Source organism: Mytilus trossulus, chromosome 3 (assembly GCF_036588685.1).
Source record: "Mytilus trossulus isolate FHL-02 chromosome 3, PNRI_Mtr1.1.1.hap1, whole genome shotgun sequence".
Taxonomy (NCBI): domain Eukaryota; kingdom Metazoa; phylum Mollusca; class Bivalvia; order Mytilida; family Mytilidae; genus Mytilus; species Mytilus trossulus.
The window spans coordinates 74,744,708-74,764,699 of record NC_086375.1 but is presented as its reverse complement, the minus strand read 5'-3'; the positions used below and the strand labels follow the sequence as shown (position 1 = coordinate 74,764,699).

The 19,992-nt window shown below is 33.7% G+C and overlaps 1 protein-coding gene across 1 annotated transcript in view; it reads left to right on the top strand.

Moving 5' to 3' along the window:
• LOC134712404 (WD repeat-containing and planar cell polarity effector protein fritz homolog) overlaps window positions 1-19,992 on the top strand; it is a 41,524-nt gene that overhangs the window by 1,146 nt on the left and 20,386 nt on the right. The window contains exons 2-12 of the mRNA XM_063573914.1: window positions 2,763-2,972; window positions 3,639-3,683; window positions 4,677-4,715; window positions 5,322-5,392; window positions 6,412-6,471; window positions 6,852-6,972; window positions 13,213-13,346; window positions 14,680-14,757; window positions 18,135-18,235; window positions 19,030-19,092; window positions 19,724-19,823. Coding sequence (XP_063429984.1) covers window positions 2,912-2,972; window positions 3,639-3,683; window positions 4,677-4,715; window positions 5,322-5,392; window positions 6,412-6,471; window positions 6,852-6,972; window positions 13,213-13,346; window positions 14,680-14,757; window positions 18,135-18,235; window positions 19,030-19,092; window positions 19,724-19,823 — 873 coding nt within the window. The 5' untranslated portion in view covers window positions 2,763-2,911. The remainder of the gene's footprint in view (window positions 1-2,762; window positions 2,973-3,638; window positions 3,684-4,676; window positions 4,716-5,321; window positions 5,393-6,411; window positions 6,472-6,851; window positions 6,973-13,212; window positions 13,347-14,679; window positions 14,758-18,134; window positions 18,236-19,029; window positions 19,093-19,723; window positions 19,824-19,992) is intronic.

The window sequence follows — 19,992 nt, the reverse complement described above, 5'->3', positions numbered from 1 at the left end:
GGTAGGGTAGTAGTACATGTAAACAATAGCACAAATAACTAGGAAAGGAGCAGTCACCACAGCTGCTTTATTTTTCTCTAAAAAGTGCATGTCCCTACTTACATTTGTATTTATTTTTGCATCCAATTAGTCATTATTTTGAGTACAGTATTCCAGTGATTTGCTAGCACTGGCCACTTTCCTAATTAACAAAACAGTTTTCGCATTGACAAAAGTATTTCAAATCAATTTCGTCACATTATTTTGCAAGTGTTAAAATATTTTTTGCATTAAGTACTATAAATCTACCTGTCTTTATGTTTTTGACAAGTTTATGACCCCCTGGTAAATAGTATTTGCCGGCATTTTGCATTTGCACCGATCTGCATTTCATTTGCGTTGATTTTTTCTTTCATTTGCACCGATTTTTCTTTTCATTTGCGCCGATATTTTACAGGTAAACTACAGGTGAATGTTATTTTTCATTTATCCTAATAGACCTCTTCCGTTATCCAGTTGTACAAATGATATAATTGTCATTCATTACATGTATATGACTGTTGTCCTCTGCTCAACATGTACGGGGAGGTGGAAGTAGGATGTCGAGCAGGATAAGTCAATTCAAACACACTATATTCGGACGCATACTTTAACAATTGGAGCAAATGTAAAATTGGCGCAAATGAAAGAATGACAATTTTAAAAATTGGCGCAAATGTCATACGCCCAATATTTGATCTAAGATAACAGCACTCTGTTTATACTAAAATCACAAATTAAAAATCTAAATACAACATTAACATGATTAAAATCATAAATCTTTTTTTGCCGAGTATATTTATATGCAACACTGTTGACATCAGACTCGGACTTCTCTTGAATTGAATTTTAAATGTACCTATTGTTTATATGAGTTTACTTTTCTACATTGGCTAGAGGTATAGGGGGATGGTTGAGATCTCATCAACATGTTAAATGCCGCCACATTTTTGCGCCTGTCTCAAGTCAGGAGCCTCTGGTCTTTGATAGTCTTGTATTACATTGTATTTTAATTTTAGTTTCTTGTGTACAATTTGGAAATTAGTACATGTATGTTACTCATTATCACTGAACTAGTATATATTTGTTTAGGGGCCAGCTGAAGGACACCTCCTGGTGCAGGAATTTCTCATTACATTGAAGACCTGTTGGTGACCTTCTGCTGTTGTTTTTTCTATGGTTGGGTTGTTGTCTCTTTGATACATTCCCCATTTCCATTCTCAATTTTACATCTAGTGTATTCCTTTCTTGTATTTTCGTTTCTCCTATAATTTTCTTAATTGTCAATAACGAATATTATCTTTTCTTTCTCTGGCTTACGCATTGATGGCATCATGCAGGCATTTCTAGAGTTCGCCTTTTAACACACATAACGGCTTGAATTTTCTTAACTTATAAACATAAGTGAACAACGTTTATAACCAAGTTTTACAAATATACCTTCAAGGCATAGTACATGTTACTCACCTGTGTTAACCTGTAAATGCAATTGGAGCAAATGTAAAATTGGCGCAAATGAAAGAATGACAATTTTAAAAATCGGCGCAAATGTCATACGTCCAATATTTGCAACAGGTGTTTACAACTAATCTACATATCGCCATTGGATGGGTCACTAATTCGTTTATTAATGACAAACCTAAAAATTGACCATCATAATTAATTTCCCCATTAAATAAAGTCTGTCGGTATTTCAACAAACAGGAGTACATTGTATCATGAGTATAGATTCGTCATATGATAAAAATTGTTTCTCCTCTGACAGTCATGACAATTCACATTTGTATTTCGATATTTCTCAAACATTCACAATTTGAAGTTCTTTTGTTGATGATTCGTCATTCGAATGCATTTTCTTCATATTTGATGTAAATTTTCATCAAATTTTTCAACAATTTCCATTTGAAATATAGAACTTTATTTAAAACATTCCCAAAAAGTTTTCATGAGCCAAACAGGTGCTTCCTGTCCTGTGTGCTACGCATGCATGAAAGTATTCCTATGAATATATACATGTATAGACACCAAAAACGTAAAATATGAAATCCTTTTGTATCAATAAATGAGAGAGACAAATATATATTTCTTACAGTTTAGGGAAAGGAATTTAAATTGAAAATTAATCATTTCCTGATGATTCTGGACTAGTTTTGAAATATTATCCATGTGTCACTTGTCTTCCCGTTTTCATTTCATTTTGAAACTGAAAGTAGATGACATGATCTAATTTTATTTGTTTACAACCTCCTTAACCTTAACCCACTGATTTCTGTGTATAGAGGTGTTACACAGTGAAACACAGATTTGACTCTCAAATTCCTCAAAAAAAATTTGGAAGTTATAAAACTCAAAGAGGGATTGCTGCAAATTTGATAAGCTACAAATGTACATTAATTTTTTCCTATGGCTCGTATGAGATCAATCAAATCCACAATTTTATTTTTGACACTACACATTGTTGATATATTATTTTTTTTATAGATTTAGATGGTGTTAAAAAGTACTTATAATTCATTCCTTTCTTTTCATTCATGTTTCCTTTAAATAAGGACAAGTGAAGTTTTGTACAAATAAAAATATGAAGAAAATTTGTTATATTAACATTGAAACTTTTAAATGTTACTTGTTCATTTTGTTTGTATTGTTTTCTGTCTATCGTTTTAGTCTATGATATGCTTTTCTATTGTTTTCATTTAAACTCATAAAATTCTTATTCTTATCAAATATGATATTGTAATTTGTAGATTAGCACTTTTCTGCTTCACTGATCCAACTGCCATCTACTCCATTTTCCCCCTTCAGCAGTACTACATGTAGTAAATATAAGTGGCAAGTGGGAAGTTGACATCTTGAATCTATTTGGTAGTGTTATCATTTCCGTGTCTGACTGAAGATGGCAAGCTGCATGGGAGAAATTTTTATTTTGTCCCTCAAAGATCAATTTAATATTCCAGGTAAGTTTGATAAAGTTCCTAAAATTTTATAGGTATATGTTTTTGTGAAAATATACACCTATCATGAATAAATATAGGCAACAGTAGTAAACTGCTGTTCAAAACTCATAAATCCATGGACAAAAATCAAAATCTTGGTAACAAACTAAAACTGAGGGAACACATTTAAAAAGATAAGAAGAGAACAACGACACAACATTAAGAAGTAACACACTTATCTGTTGAATGAGGGTTGTAATGCACTTTATCGTCATGCATCAAACTGTCATTTTTGGCTACTGTTAACGTCAAATTGTTTCCAATTTTACTGTGATTCATTAAAATATCCTTAGTGTGATTGGTCAGAGGTCTCAAAAAAAAACCTGATGTGTCAAATCAGTCAATTTTTTATTTTCTTAAATAAAGTGTACATTATCGTGTATCGTCATGCATCAAAAATTAACACTTACGTCATTTGGCAAGAATTTTTACTGTTTTTCGTCAAGAAGTTACCCTCATTACTACCCTTTATCATAGCATAATTGGTGAAATAATTCAAAACTTCATCAGAAAGCCTTTGTAAAAGAGGGGCCAAGGACACCAAAGGGTCATTAAAACTCTTTAAGTTGAAAATAAACTGACAACAATGTAATATGCAAATTGATAAATGTGATCTTTGTTTTGTAGATGATGTAATTGGCTGTCACAGTTATCATGATAAATCACAGTCAGGTATTAATATATACTTGTTAAAATTTTAAGTTTTGCCATCAAAATTCATATTCATACAGATTATCTATGATACATTGTTTTGTAGGTCACATATCAACAGTTAAATAGTTCACAGACACTTTAAATCGATAAATAAAAAGAACAGAGCATGCACCCAGTTTCCACATTGTATATTTATGTTCACAGCCTTTCCATCAAGCTATATCAAATGTTATAAAGATGCATTTTAGGAAGTGTTGCCATGTCAGATTTGACATTTTTATCATGATTAAGTTGCTTGTATTAAGAGGACAGTTGTCATGCTAAATCCTGTACATTTGATACTCTCACACTTAGTCCAGGAGTTATTAGCTGTATTTCATTGATGTCTGTCCAGTGGTCAGTTTGTATAACAGATATTATCTCCCACACTTTTGAACTGTTGAACAGAATGATTTTAGATTTGGTCAGCAGCTGGACAGTGATGAGGTCATGTGATGACTGATCACTTTTTAAATCTGTCAGAACTTACTTCCAGTTTGTAGATGTTTGGAATTTTTTATTATGTACAATGAACTAAATATTTTTGTCACCTATTACTATTGGATATTATATTCATGTACTGTGGATTCATTTATTTTCGTGGGTATCAATATTCGTGGATATTTGAATTCGTGGTTTGACGATTTCTGTGTACAAAGCGTATAGAAAATTTGTAATTCGTTGAACATATGAATTTGTGGTTCACCTGTACCCACGAAAGCCACGAAAATTGGTATCCAACGAATAATAATGAATCCACAGTATTGGGTTTCACTTAATGGTATGCCTTTTGACAGTGTTGACTTCAAATTTAAAGCACTTTTCAGAGTTGACAGACACCTTACTTCGTGTTTTCAGATACATGTACTATAATTTAGTAAAAGGTGTAAGGTTAGCACGAAAACAGCATGCAACCGTTTGCTAGGAAGTTAAAAGAGTAAAATAATAGTGATGTCTTTATTTTATTTTCAGAACTACTGTACAATGATGAGAAGAAAGCATTCACTGAAGGTAGGTCATCTAGTGTCATGTTTATCCATCAGTAGTTGTCAATTATTGAAAACAATTATCAGTTTTAAGATGGATTTGTTTTTAAAGGCAGACATGTTATTGAATGGTTAAAAAAAATCATAAATTGAAAGTTACTGTAAAATCTTCTAAAATTATTGCATAATCATGATAATATAGAAATGTATAATTTTTCTCAAAATTTGTTGCATGTTTATATCATATATATAATGACATGCACAGTGTAATATTTGTGTGGCACTGCTTAACTGACAGTGTTTGTTTGATGTTTTTATGTGGCAACAGAATATATACCCCTACTTAAAAAATACTGTATATAAGAGTGGAAAACAAGAAAAACATAGAAAAGGGCTCAAGTGACCTAAGAATACTTTTAACTTAAATTTATCTCAGTATACTAGCTGTATATATAGTCAGAAGATTGAAAATTATTAGATATACATTGTAAATCAGATCTGATGGTCGTTTCATAAACCATTATAGAAGTTGCTGATTGAACATTATATTTTTTTTTTACATAGATAACATGTATAAAATACAATATTGTGTTAATTGCATTTTGAATGTATATAAAATATTTATTTGTAGCCCAGGATATGATTTGGTCACCAAAGAATAAAAGACCAGAAAAGTTAAAGGATGGTTTAAAGGAAGTAGAGGTAAAGTAAATTACAGGATATAAAATTTCTCTTCAAATTTGATTGTAACCATGGAAATGAATCTTCTAATTTTAGAATATTAAAAAGTTCAATATTGCAATCCCATTCAGTGCTCTTCCCAGATATTTCATATAGCATCCTGATAAAAAAGGAAATTTGAATTCTAAATTATAGAATCACATCCATAACCATGATAAGACAATCTATAAGAAAATCAAATCCGATAGCATCACATTCAGAAATATAGCTTCATATTACCATGATGCTAAAAGGTCCTAGAGAGAACTCTGTGTGACATTGTCTGTATCACTTTTCTCTCTGAAACTGATAAACCGATTGACTTCAAACTTGTTGAGTGGCTTGACAGTGATGATTTGTATTATCTGATCTGTCAGAAAACTTTTTCCTGTTTGTTGATACTTTTAATTACAAGTGGGCTATAGGCCCTTAGTTTTTTCGTTTGAATTAATTTACATTGTCTTATCAGGGCCTTTTATAGCTGACTATATGCGGTATGGGCTTTGCTCATTGTTGAAGGCCGTACGGTGACCTATAATTGTTAATGTTTGTGTCATTTTGGTCTTTTGTGGATAGTTGTCTCATTGGCAATCATACCACATCTTCTTTTTTATATAATCTTGTATTGGAGATGAACCTGTTATCTGAAGACCACTACATTGCATTGGCTGACTAATGAAGTTTTGGACATGTACTTTGGCAATCTGCTGTATACTATTGGCTTAATTGATACATTTGGACCACTATAAATTGAAAAAAGATATATACATTTATTGTTGATACTGACTTGAATTTAAAAAATACCGGTTAAAAAGAAAAACCAAAAATAGTCTAGCTGTCAATCTAAACTAATTTTTGTATTGTAACACATACTGGACAAGCAGAGTTATTGTCTTTATACAAATTAAGTATCTATAATAAATACACTTATTCTACCAATAGGAGTTATTGTTTAAATAATAATTCAGTATTTCTAAAAGGCATTTTTATTTAATCAACAGGAGCTACTGTCTCAACACAAAGTTGTTCATATAAGATGGAGAAGTAGAAAAGTATTGCAGGTAAATCAAATACTTATTTTATATATTTCTATTATTGTTTGTATGTAGAAGTCTTCTGCTCCAATGCATTACTGGTTTGAACTTTAAAACCAAATACTTCTATATGCCAACTTCTGCTAGATAGATTGGTTAAATACTGCCATTTTAGTATTTGGGTTCCGATTGCCTTAAACAATATGACCACTAGTACTGTAACCTTTCTTTTGAGGTTGCTTTGATGCCTTTAATCATATGGCCATTGTCATCTTTGTTTTTAGGTTGCCTTGAGTAATATGGCCATTGTTATCTTTGTTTTTAGGTTGCCTTGAGTAATATGGCCATTGTTATCTTTGTTTTTAGGTTGCCTTGAGTAATATGGCCATTGTTATCTTTGTTTTCAGATAGCCTTGAGTAATATGGCCATAGTAACATTTGTATTCAGCTGTTTTAGTGGTGATGCGGAGAAAGTTTTTATAGACAAATCATTGGTTGGTAAAGGTATTGGAGAAACAGTATCAGATGGTTAGTGTAATGTATGGTAATGTGTAGACAATTGACATCATGTAAAAAGGTATTTCCGTAACACAAAATCACATATCATGATGACCTCTTGTGATCTTGAACTTTCACTTCAGGGTCATACTTAATGTTTGTTTTAGGATATTGTGATGTTACAATAACATAACTCTTTTGTCCTTTCACACAAGCTTTTGATATTTGGCACATTGGTGTAGCACCTCAAGACCATATTCTGCATATCAATGAAGATAATCTGTCTGACTTTGACCTTTGTCCTTCATGGTAAAATTATTGACTCTTTGTTTAGCAACTATAAATCCATATATATTCAGTCTTACCATGGTCAGACTTTTAAATTTATTTAAAGGTTTGCATCTGCTAGTCCTGTCCAACCTTCTCAAATAATTAATCTTCGATTATATCTATAAAATGATTTAGATTCCTAACCCTAAACAATTGATATTCTTAATTGACATGGTAATACATTTTTAGCTCACTGTAGGGTTTGTTCCTAGGAGAATGCTTTATTGTAGAACAATTTATTTGCTTAACATATCATAAGAAAACTGCTTCTTTAAAATTAACTTTTATGGGTCTTGAATGGCCCCATCACTGAAAAGAAGGAGTGCTAAACTTAACACTACTGTATTTGGTTTATGTTATTGTAAGTATTTGTTTATTTTATAGCTATAAATACGTTACCATCATAAATTCTGAGTGTAACCCCAATTGCGTCATAGGTCAGATGGAAAATCCCAACTAAAAATAAACGTATTCTCACTGGTCCGGACATATACCCCTGTTTGCCCATATTCTTCCATTCAATTTCCATCTGCGACATCGGTCACACGTGCACATCAAACAGATTCAACAGAGAAGTGTTTAGTTTTTTGAATAGCTTAATTGCTTTTCATATATATTGTGTATTTTATTGGAAATATATTCCCTTGTTTTGTTTAAATTTCTAAACAAATTATTTGTGTTTTTTTGACTAAAGTAAAATTTATTATGGACTTTAATTTGAATAGTCCGTATGTAAGTATTCCTGGTTCGGACTATCTCTTAGATGGGTCACTACCTTTAAGTCCCCCCCAAACTACCAGTACATTGACCGGAGTTTCGACAACGGTGTCTGGTAATGCTACCTATCCGACCCTTTCACAAGGTTCGGCCATGCATTTTGGGGGGGTACCTACGTCAACTTCGGTGACTCATACTTTATCTAGGTCTGTTAATTCAGCGGGTACTATTAGTTCTGTCCCAGGTACAGCTATGGGCTTGAACTTGCCAGGTTCTAGACCCCCATTATCCTATTGTGGGTATATGCTTCCCAACACGGGCACACAACCTTTACCCTCATGGTCTCAGCCACCTTGGCCACAGTCTTACCCTTATGGTGGGTTTATGCCAAACCAACCTGGTTTTTGGCCTTATAGGGACAATTTCTATGGTCCCCCTTCTGGGGTAGCTACTGCACCACCTTTAGCTCCTGCTCTTCCCGTAGCAGTATCTTTGACTTCTGCAGTAGCTCCTTCTACCACCGTACCTGACTCTCAAGCTTCTAGTTCTTCACATGGTACTCAGGTTTCTGATCATGCATCACCTTTGGATGGTTTACAGAAGTTACTTTTAGACTTTGGTGAGTCTTTCAAGGCAGAATTCCATACTCTATCCAGTCGTATGGCTCTACTGGAAAATAGAGTTTCTTCTCATCAACCTTCTCCAGCTAAGTCTGTAGAATGTGATGAGAGGGAGGATGACGAGCTTTCTGTTTCCCCTGGGAGTCATGAAAGGGCTTTCCTCACTGATGAGGATGTTGAAAGTTCTTCTTCTCCCAAGGTATCGAAGACGGCCCCTGAGCCTTCTTCTAAGTCAGCTCAACAACCTCCCACCAAGGAGACTGAGGATCCTCCTTCCTTGAAGGATCTTAGGGATAAGGTGTATACCTTGATGAGGGATGAAGCACATATCCCTTTTCTCTCTCCTTCCAAGCCCAAGAAACCTTCTTCAACTTTTGAGGCTTCCTGTGGTATTTCTCAGGATACTGTGACTTCTCACAATTCTTTTCCTGAATCTGGCCATATGGCTTTTGCTTTACAATTTATTAATGAAGGTATCGCTAATTCTGCTAGTGAAAAGGTTTCTAATAACAATATCTCAGGATTTGGAATGTCATCCTTTACTGATCAGGTTAAGTACAAGGATTTTGATATCTTTGATTCTTCACTGGGTAGACTTGTTCCCAGTTGTGACAAATCTATGTCATCTTTATTGGGAAAAAAGCCAGTAGATGGTCTTCGTCTCACTCAACCTGTTTGGTCAAAGACTGAGAATCTCCTTCGTAGTGCTTCTCAAGTTCTTGGCACAGCCGAACATTTTCTAGCTGCAACCGGACATTTGCTTAACAGCGAAGATTCGGTTGTTCCAGCAGAAGTACGATCCTTCTTACTTCAACTGGATAAAGCTTTAGGTTCATCTCAGTTGCTTTTAATGGGTTCTATTGCTAATTGCACCCTATCTAAAAGAGCAGAGTTTCTTGAAAACATTTCTATAGCTGAGCCTTTGAAAGATTCTTTACTGAAATCTCCACTCTCTGACAAGATGTTTGGTTTACCCTTACAGCGGGTTCAAGAGGAACTCAGCAAAAACCCTCCTCCAGTCAAAGTTAGTGTACAAGTTACTAATGGCAAGAGGTCGGTTAATGCTACATCTAGTTCTAATAGTACTTCTGCTTCAGGTGGTCCTCCTTCTTCTGCTAAGAAAAGGAAGAATAACTACGGCAAACCGCAGAACAAACCCAATAACTCAGGAAAAAGCTCAGGTAAGCCTTCTGGTGGTTTTAAGGGTTCCAAGAAACCTGGGTCTAGTACCTAGGTTCTTGCCCCCTCGTACGTTATTGACAGCTTCCCCAGGGGAAAATTTACAACAAGTTCCTCAAAAATCAATACCAGTAGGGGGGAGGTTAAGTTTTTTCCTAAATCAGTGGAAGAAAATTACCTCAGACTGTTATGTGCTGTCAATAATTCGAGGGGGATTAACACTTCAGTTCAAGAACCCACCTCCTCTATCTGCAGTTCCAATAAGTTTGTCTCATACACAAGACCCAGTCAAGTGTCAACTTCTATCAGTAGAAGTGGACACTATGTTACAAAAAGCTGCAATAGAGGAGGTGTCGATCTTAACTCTGTCTCCGGGATTTTATTCCCGTCTTTTTCTGGTTCCAAAGAAGACTGGAGGAATGAGGCCAGTCATAGACCTATCTATTCTGAACAAATTTCTTATTGTTCCCCACTTCAAAATGGAAACAAACAGATCCATCAGGGCTTCAATCCTTCCAGGAATGTGGACTACTTCTCTGGATCTTTCAGACGCGTATTTCCACATTCCCATTTCCAAAACTTACAGGAAATACCTTCGCTTCGTTTGGAACAACAAAGTTTTCCAGTTCAAGGCTCTCCCTTTTGGCCTGTCTACAGCCCCTTTGGCTTTTACAAAAATCATGCAGGCAGCCATAGCTCACCTACATTCCCTGTCTATTCAGATTCATTCCTATCTGGACGATTCCCTTCTCAAGGAATTTTGCCCAATCAAATTGAGGGTTCAGACAGATTTGGTCATCAATTGTTTTCTGTCCCTAGGCTTCCTTATCTCTTGGAAAAAGTCAGAGATAATTCCGTCTCAAGACTTTGTTTTCCTGGGAGAACATTTCCTAACCAGTGTAGGCCTAGTCCTCCCACCAGAGGAGAAATTTACAAAACTATGTCAGAAAATACATTTATTCCTGACGGTTCAATCAGTCACAGCACGTCAATTCTTGCAACTTCTGGGTCTATTGAACTCTCTGGCAGATGTAATTCCATTGGGACGACTTCACATTCGTCCGCTTCAGTTTTATCTGCACAAGTTATGGATTGCAGCTTCACAAGAATGGGAAGCATTGATTCCAATCACTCAGCCTTTATTTCCACACCTTCAATGGTGGTTAGTACGGGAAAATGTAATGAGGGGCCTATGTCTGTCCCCTCAAGTTCCCAGTCTAACATTATTCACAGATGCCTCCACCCTCGGTTGGGGAGCATATCTGGAGGGGCTTACAATCTCGGGAGTCTGGAGTCCAGATCTTTTGGAAGAGCATATCAATGTATTGGAAATGAAAGCAGTTCTGTTTGCACTGAATCATTTCCAAATGTCTCTAAAGAATCAGTCTGTCATTCTGGCCACGGACAACACAACAGTTGTAGCTTATCTCAAGAATCAGGGAGGAACTCATTCACCTTCTCTTTATCAGATAGCCAGAGACATTCTCCTTCTGTGTTTTCAACTCCAGGTTCATCTAGTGGTGAGACATATTGCGGGGCACCTCAATATTCTAGCCGACACTCTATCCAGATCTCTTGCTCCAGTAAACACGGAGTGGGAACTACTTCAAGTAGTTTTCAAAGCTGTGACTCTTCATTGGGGGTCACCTCAGATAGATCTGTTTGCGACCAGTCTCAATCACAAACTTCAAACATTTGTGTCTCCGGTTCCAGATCCAAAATCTTTTGCAGTAGACGCAATGAGCCTATCTTGGAAAGGAATGTTCGGGTACGCCTTCCCTCCTTTCAGGTTTCTCTCCCCAGTACTTCAGAAAATAGCAGGGGAAAATTGCAAGATCATAGTTATTGCTCCAGCATGGCCAAAACAGTCTTGGTTTCCAGACCTTCTGCGCCTATCATGTGCTTGTCCTCTAGTTCTACCTCTGAGACCAGACCTTCTGTCTCAAATCAAGGGCAAGGTTCTTTATCACAATCCAGAAAAACTTCATCTTCACGCCTGGCTTCTCTCAGGGTTAGCCTCAGAAAGAGAGGTTTTTCTGAAGGAGCAACCAAGCATCTCACAAAGTCTGTCAGAGACTCCACTAGCATTGTCTATGATGCAAAATGGTCAATCTTCTCAGATTGGTGTAGTGAGCGGGAAATTGATCCTTTCCAAGTCACTGTACAACAATTAGCAGACTTTCTAGTTTTTCTTTTTGAATCCAAAGGATTATGTCCCTCTACTATTAAGGGATATAGATCAGCTATCTCAAGAACTATTCATATTTCTGGTGGCCCAGATTTTGGAATCAATGAACATATTTCTCTTTTGGTTCGTAGTTTTAGTCTTGAAAGACCAAGACAAAAAACTTTAGTTCCTAAGTGGACTAGTTTTATCCTTTTTAAAACTTCCTCCTTTTGAACCAGCAGAAACAATAGATTTAAGGTTTCTTTCCTATAAATGCTGTTTTCTTTTAGCTTTGGCTTCTGGACGGAGAAGGAGTGAAATCCATGCCTTCTCTATTTCTGATGCTTGCCTTCGATTTAACAGGGATAAATCTTCTGTTACTCTTTTAACGGATCCTGCTTTTTTGGCAAAGAATCAGATTCCAGATAAGGGTGCAGAACCAGTTGTGATTCCTGCACTCCCTAGCGATTCTATTTCTGTACTTTTATGTCCAGTAAGAATCCTTTCAATTTATCTGGAAAGAACGTGTAGTTTACGTTCTGTTTCTAACTCAAGACTCTTTATTCCTATTAAAAAAGGAATCTCAGATCTTTCTGTTAAAACTATTTCTACTTGGATATGCAAATGCATATCTTTAGCTTATGGTTCTTCTAAGGCAGAACTTTTAAATAGTTTTAATGTTAAAGCTCATGATGTTAGGGGTATCTCTACATCCTGGGCTCTGTTTAACAGTGCATCTTTGGAAGAGGTACTGTCTGCAGGTTTCTGGAGAAATGAGAACTCTTTTATATCTCACTACCTCCAATCTATGGCTACTTTTGCCGAGAGTTTATACTCTCTTGGACCTATAGTTTCAGCACAAAGATTGAACTTTCCTCCTGTTTCTTCTGTTACAGGGGATTCAGCTTTACGTTAGATTCTGTTACTCAGAATTTATGATGGTAACGTATTTATAGCTATAAAATATTCAAATTTTAAAGTAAATTTGGATTTTATTAGATAAATACTTACCATCATAAATTATAGGTCCCACCCACCTCCCCTTCATCCCCTTTCCTTATGTTTTCTGTCTTGAGGAAATTGAATGGAAGAATATGGGCAAACAGGGGTATATGTCCGGACCAGTGAGAATACGTTTATTTTTAGTTGGGATTTTCCATCTGACCTATGACGCAATTGGGGTTACACTCAGAATTTATGATGGTAAGTATTTATCTAATAAAATCCAAATTTACTTTAAAATTTGAATAATTTCAGCTTTTGTCTCTGACCAATTTTTCATTACAACCTATCCTGATAAACCTAAAGTTGACTATGGATTCTTCATCAAGAGGCCCCCTATAGGGGAGGCTATAAAGAGATTAGAAAAAATATCAGCTTGGGAACCCAAGGTAAATGCACATCATTATATAATTATTTCATGCAAACCACCTAGACATGACAAAATTAGAAACCATCCAAACGGAAAACCAATGCCCTGATTTATTAGATAACAGCAAACGTGAATATATTATTACAGGCAGCAACCATCTACAACCAATTAATAGGATCTGACTTGGGACAGGTCAATATAGAATGTGACATGTTAAACATTATAATAAACATTCATGCCGTATAATGCTATTGAAAGACTTGTAATAAAAATTAAATCAATATACAGTCGACTCTCGTTATGTCGAAGTCGGCCGGACCAGAGAAATATTTCGAGATACACGTAGTTCGACTCAAACGAACACCGGAAGTTCGACAATCTAGGGGACACAACTCTTGCTTAGCTTGGTAAAGCTAAAATAAATCCGGGTGAATATGGCAAGGGGATCGATATTCTAGTATCAGATGTCAGAGTCTTTTATTATTATAATGACATTATTTTTACTTATTCAATTGTTTCAATTAAAAATAAATCCTATGGCTTTTCCAAGAGAGTAATTTCCAATCGATAGTTTCGTTATTCAGGTCGGTTATAGCTGACAAAATTGTTTATTCTCGGATACAAGAGATTTAAGAAAAATTTGATTTCTATTCATTTTGTTTTATCTCACTCTTTCTTTTCAAAAGAAAATATAACAAGATTAAAGACGCCGTTTGGGTAGTTTTTGGGTGATCATCAACGGAAGCCATAATCCTCACTTTATACACACCCAAGCTCATTAGCGTGAATCACAAATTAATTGTTTTGTAAACATTTAAAAATACTTTTTCATGAACATCAACAATGTCTCACTAATTATTTATAAAAAATCTATAAAAGATAATCTTAGGTAAACACTCATGGAAATAGCATGTCATAAATCAATACAGTGGTCAGTGACCGGAAACTTAATTACACGTGTATTGTCAGATTAACTCTCCAATCCATTTAAATCCCGGAGGTCATGTTTTGACATATGTGTATTAGTTCGAGATAAAAAATGAATTTTGAATGCTTTTGTTAACCTTGGGACAGTAAATTTAGTTCGACTCAACCGAAATTTCGACTCATCCAATTTCGACTCATCAAGAGTCGAATTACATTCTTTTGTATGGAATAAAGTTCGGGACCACGTGAAAACTTCGGCTCATCCGAAATTTCGAGTCAACCGAGTTCGAGACAACGAGAGTTAACTGTATAATAAAAATAGTATTAGGTAGTCTTTCATGTACAAGATATTTATTTTAAAATAAAATCATCATATTAACAATGTATCACCATGCTAAATTTTACATATAATTTTATTGAAACAGACTGTACAGATGGACATTCCAGGACCATTAGGTAGACGTTTGGAGAGAAGGGTATCGGTCAATACTCGTCAAGATATGGTGAGTAAAAGAAATATTCACTAAATAGTTTATTCTTGAAATAAACTTCTGAGCCAAAAATCATAGTTAGTCTTACAATATGTATCTACCTGAGAAAAGGCATTTCTATGCTCTTATCCCTTTATTTAACTTTCATCATTTTCATAAAAAATACTTATAATCCATAAATACTAAAAGGATCATATTTTTGATGCTGACACCAAAATAAAAATTCATCAATGGACTATCAATGATTTTTTTTTAGAGAGAGACAATATGATTATGATGAAGTGTTATCTATTTTATCAATAGTTTGTTTTTCCTTTTTCTTGTCAGTTTTAGACTTTTGTTTTTTTATCCTCTCAGATTTAGACTGTAATTTCTCAAGGCCTTGATATTCATAGATTGAAGCTTTTATACTATCTTTTGTTTCTGAAAACTGATGAACAAGTTTATTTTCATTTTCAATCCATATGTTGATATAGGAGTCAAGGTCTTGATGTTCTTCACCTTCATTTTCCTCAGATATGATGTCACGGTTGGTCGTTTTGAGACCATCTTTGCTGCTAATATATTGATAAAGAACAATTTCCTGGTCCCTAATCAGAGGACCAAGGTGAAATACCATTAGCATATTTCTTTGTCTATTTAAAAAAAGTCTGGAGAAGTATTGTTTAAGCATGATGTCTGCTGGGATTGACCTTCTTAAGCTCAAAACAAAATTTAGAATAATTGTATGACATTTTGCTTCTGTTTCTGTATCCTGGATTTGATTGGTTGAATCATCTTCACTATCTGTGTCATCAAGCTCAACGATTGGCTGAGTAAAAGTCTCTAATGAATCCACTTGTTTTGGTGTCTTTAAGATACCCTTTCTTTGTCTTGTAGGATTACTTGAGACCTCATTATGACAAATGATGTCAATTTTGATTCCTGTTTTATTGTCTAAATTATGGTCAGGATAGTCTTTTGTTGATTTTCCTTCATTTATTGTTTTTGTTGTCAAGCTTACATTGTCTTTCCATTGAAAATCTTCACTACTTTCTTGGGGACATATAGCATCCAGATTGATTTTAAGATTAACCGTTTCACCTTTATATATAACAAAAATCTCTGTGGAATTGTCTATCTCAACAAAATCCTGAAAAACATCCTCTTTTTGTAAAAACTCTAATCCTCTCTCACTCATAACTTGTAAGAATGTTTTCATTTTAGTTGTTAGTTTCATTTCTTCTGATTTAACTCTAACTTCCCACAAGTCATTGCCAGTTTTATATCTGACCCTCGGCAGTTTAGAAACTATTTCTCTCTTCAGATACATATTCAAAAGATCACTACAGAGGTTATATTTACAGACAAGCTCTTTGTGTATGTCAGTTGAGCTATCAACAACAGTTTTTGATAGTTTCTTCAAATACATTTGGCGAAAGTCTGATATACAAGAATTCTTTGGAAGAATATCCTCAAAGTTAAATTCTTTTATTTTCTTTGTATCTTTTATATCCATTCTGTAAAATATTTCATAATTATGAGCAGGTTTTTTCATAATAATTAGTGTTCAAAAGTAATGAATCTTTAGCATAGCTTTAAATTAAATATTGACACCCTCAAAAGAACAATAGATCTCTGATCTATGAATTTGCCAAAATATAATTTTTTCTATGCATAGTTTTAAAGAATTTTTGGCACTATGTTACTTTTGTTAACTGTACTTTTAAAATTAGCAAATCTTTTGCTGAAGCATTGCAAAATTTCCACTTACCATGTTAAATTATAAAGCAAAAATCTACATTTCCCTAAAACCTTTCATAACAATGAAGATTTGTGATAAATAATGGTATCTTGAAAGTTTTTATTTTTTGAATATACTTGATCAATTAAGCAAAGAAGGAACCTTATTCTAAAATCATACCATGAGGACATGAAAGGGTGTGGTAGATATATTTCTAATTGATATATGTTTCAACAGGATTTTTTTCTTAAAATCTCAAAATTTAAATTGCATTTAAAAATGACCGAATCCCTATAATACAGTAATGAAGTCATCTTCATTATGCAGATATATTAATTATAGTACAGGCTGTACACTAACTTGACAAGATTTAACTGAATATCTTAGGTAGATGATTGATATATCTTACCTTATATTGTTATGTATATAATCGCTGAATGTTCAGATTAGTAAAATAAGGCTATTAAGGAATGATTGCCAGGGAGACAGCAATTTGCCATAGAATGTAAGCAACTATAAATAATCCTTTAACAGTGAGTAGAATAAGTTCCTTGTACATGTAATACTTTTCTAATAACAGATTGTGGGTTAATACATTATTAATTAAGACAATTGATTTTAGAGAAGTAACAGTATACCTATAGAAAAAAATAAAATACCAGAAATACAGAAATCAATAAAGTTTTCTAATCAAATTCTCTAACCATATGTCTATCAGATTTTAAGGGAGATAAATGTTTTCCAAAAAGTTAAGGGAGATAATTGAATTCTAAAAATGTAAGGGAGATAATTGAATTCCAAATATAAAAAAATTGATTTGGATCTATTCATTTACATGTAATACTTGAAACCAGTTACAGAGGCAAAAAGTTGATAACAGTGAGCTATTAATGCTTTATCAGAGAATTAACAGTTCAATGCAAAGTACATTGTTTACTTTGTTTGCTTGTTTTAATATTAGATTATTATGAAATAGTGATGCATAGTGAATTTATTTAACTGCATCTGAATATATAAATCCTCATTGAATTGCATCTGCATATTTAAAAAAAGTATTGGAGCAGTTAACTTATAAATTCAATTATAGAAATTATGAAAAAAATTATAAGATACAAAAGTCATACATATGTAAAATGCTGCTTAAAAAAGGCAGTTTTTCATTTTAAATTTCAACTCTCGACAGTTTTAAAAAATTATATGATATTGCTGTGAACATTTCTGTTTTAAAATGATATTAAAGAGTCGCAGACTCACAGTTTTCATTTTGCAGAAGAATTGAATTAAATAAATTTAAAAAAAATATATATAAGCATGACTGTGTCAGGCTGTAAAATTGTAAATTTTCATATTTTCATACATCACTCAATCTTCATAAAAATTTAATTAACCACAGTTATGTTACTTTGCCTGAAATAAGACAAATACATGTTACTCAATTACAAAACACATTGGGAATATAATCCTGTGGACTGTATCTTCTTAAACATATTAAAAGAGATATATTGCTAAGTTGTTTATTTTAGTTTTCTTCTCTCTATTTCTGCAAACTATAACAACTAACAGTTGTAAAAAAAAGTGCAAATTTAGGAGGATAACAATTTTACTATAATATTGAGACATTGGTTTTGTTAGTGTTAATGAATACTAGTTGATGAAAATATTTTAGGTTTTAGTTTGGTGGCCAACCTCCAGTATTGAAGCATGGCCATGGAGTCCTATGTCAACTGATAGAGATCGAGCAAATCTGATAGTTCTATCAATACATGGGTAGGTAAAATAAATCTGTTAAAGAAAAGAAATTGAAAGTTTAGTCATCCAAATATTAAATCATTCCCTTCAATATACAAGATTATATATATGTTTTCCCCAAGCAAAGATACTTTTTTGAAATTAAAAATAAGACCTCTAAAACAATCTGAGATATTCAGTGTTTTAATTTAACAAGTTCTTGATGTTAATTTTTAGAGATTTAAAATTGATTAATTAAGCATCTATAAATTGCTTGCATATGACCGAATGAATGAATATTTTAATGTTAAAGTGCAACCTGAATTAAACCAAACAATTACATTCAAATATACAAGTTATTTTCAGCCAGCAAAATAGGCTTATGATGTACTGTACATAGTGTTTCCATTGTTGAAAATAGAAACAAATAACTGAAAAAATGTTGTTCAAATTTACACGCAAAATATAGTAAGACACAATATCAATTGATCACAGAATGTCCGATTGAAAACAGTTCAAAATAAAGTAAGAAATAAGCTTGCTGTAATTACAAAATAAATGTATATGTGTAGATATTGTAGCCTAAAAATGATCAACAGCAAAGTTATAATTAGCATACCTGTAGCCAGGGGGGGTTCGGGGGTTCGGACGAACCCCTCCCCCTTGAAACAAAAAAGCACTGTGAAAGTCAATGTTCTGTTCGAAATTGTGACTTTTAAAGTTGAGTTTGTGTATAGAAATAACCCCCCTTTGGAAATTCCTGGATACAGGCCTGATTAGCTTAGCATTTATAAAAAATAACAAAACTTGTATCTATTGAATTGTATTTTCAGGCCAAATATAGACTTATTGGCTTATAATAGGACAGAGTGTGATCCATTTCATGCAAGCTTCAGGTATGTCATTTATCTTAATATTATTATTCAAGTTCAGATTCAATGGTGTATACTATTTTTTAACACAAGAAGACAATTTTCATTTTTTCCAATTCAGTTCAGAAAGGTTATTTAGGTACTGATTCACTAATATTGCATTACATAGATGACATCAATATTTTATCTAGTTGGAATAAATGAAAACTGCAATACTATTTATACAATTGATTTTTAAAACATTTTTTCTTTATATCTTGACTGTTAACTTCAAGACAGATTTGTATGCCCCTGTTTCTACAAAGGGGGCATTCAGTGTTACCCTTGACCGTCGAAACATACCAACATTAGTTTCTATTCCCTTACTTTAGTTTGATTCGAACTAATGTTATGAAACTTATACACAATACTTTTTACACAAAACACATCATGTTTTAAATTGGGTTGAATCCAATTTTAACACTATTGAGTTATGCCACTTTTATAACTTTATGCAAGCAGAGACCTCATCTGTGTCCCAAGGACACATTCTTCATTTATTTTTTGGCATGACAGAGTTATGATCAAATAAACTTGATGTTACAGTTATTACCCAGTTTTATTTTTTTTTGCAATGTTGGTTTTCATACTATAAGTAAAGATGCATATGTTTCAGCTGTTTACAACCACACAGATTTTTCACTATTGAACAGTCTCAGAGTGGTGGTGGCGAGACAACAGCTCATACTTCTACGTATGAGATAATTCAAGGAAAGGTAAGTCTCAGAGAAATGGCAGTGAGACAACAGCTCATACTTCTTCATATGAGATCATTCAAGAAAAGGTCAGTCTCAGAGTTGTGGTGGGTAGACAACAGCTCATACTTCTACGTATGAGATAATTCAAGGAAAGGTAAGTCTCAGAGTGGTGGCGATGAGACAACAG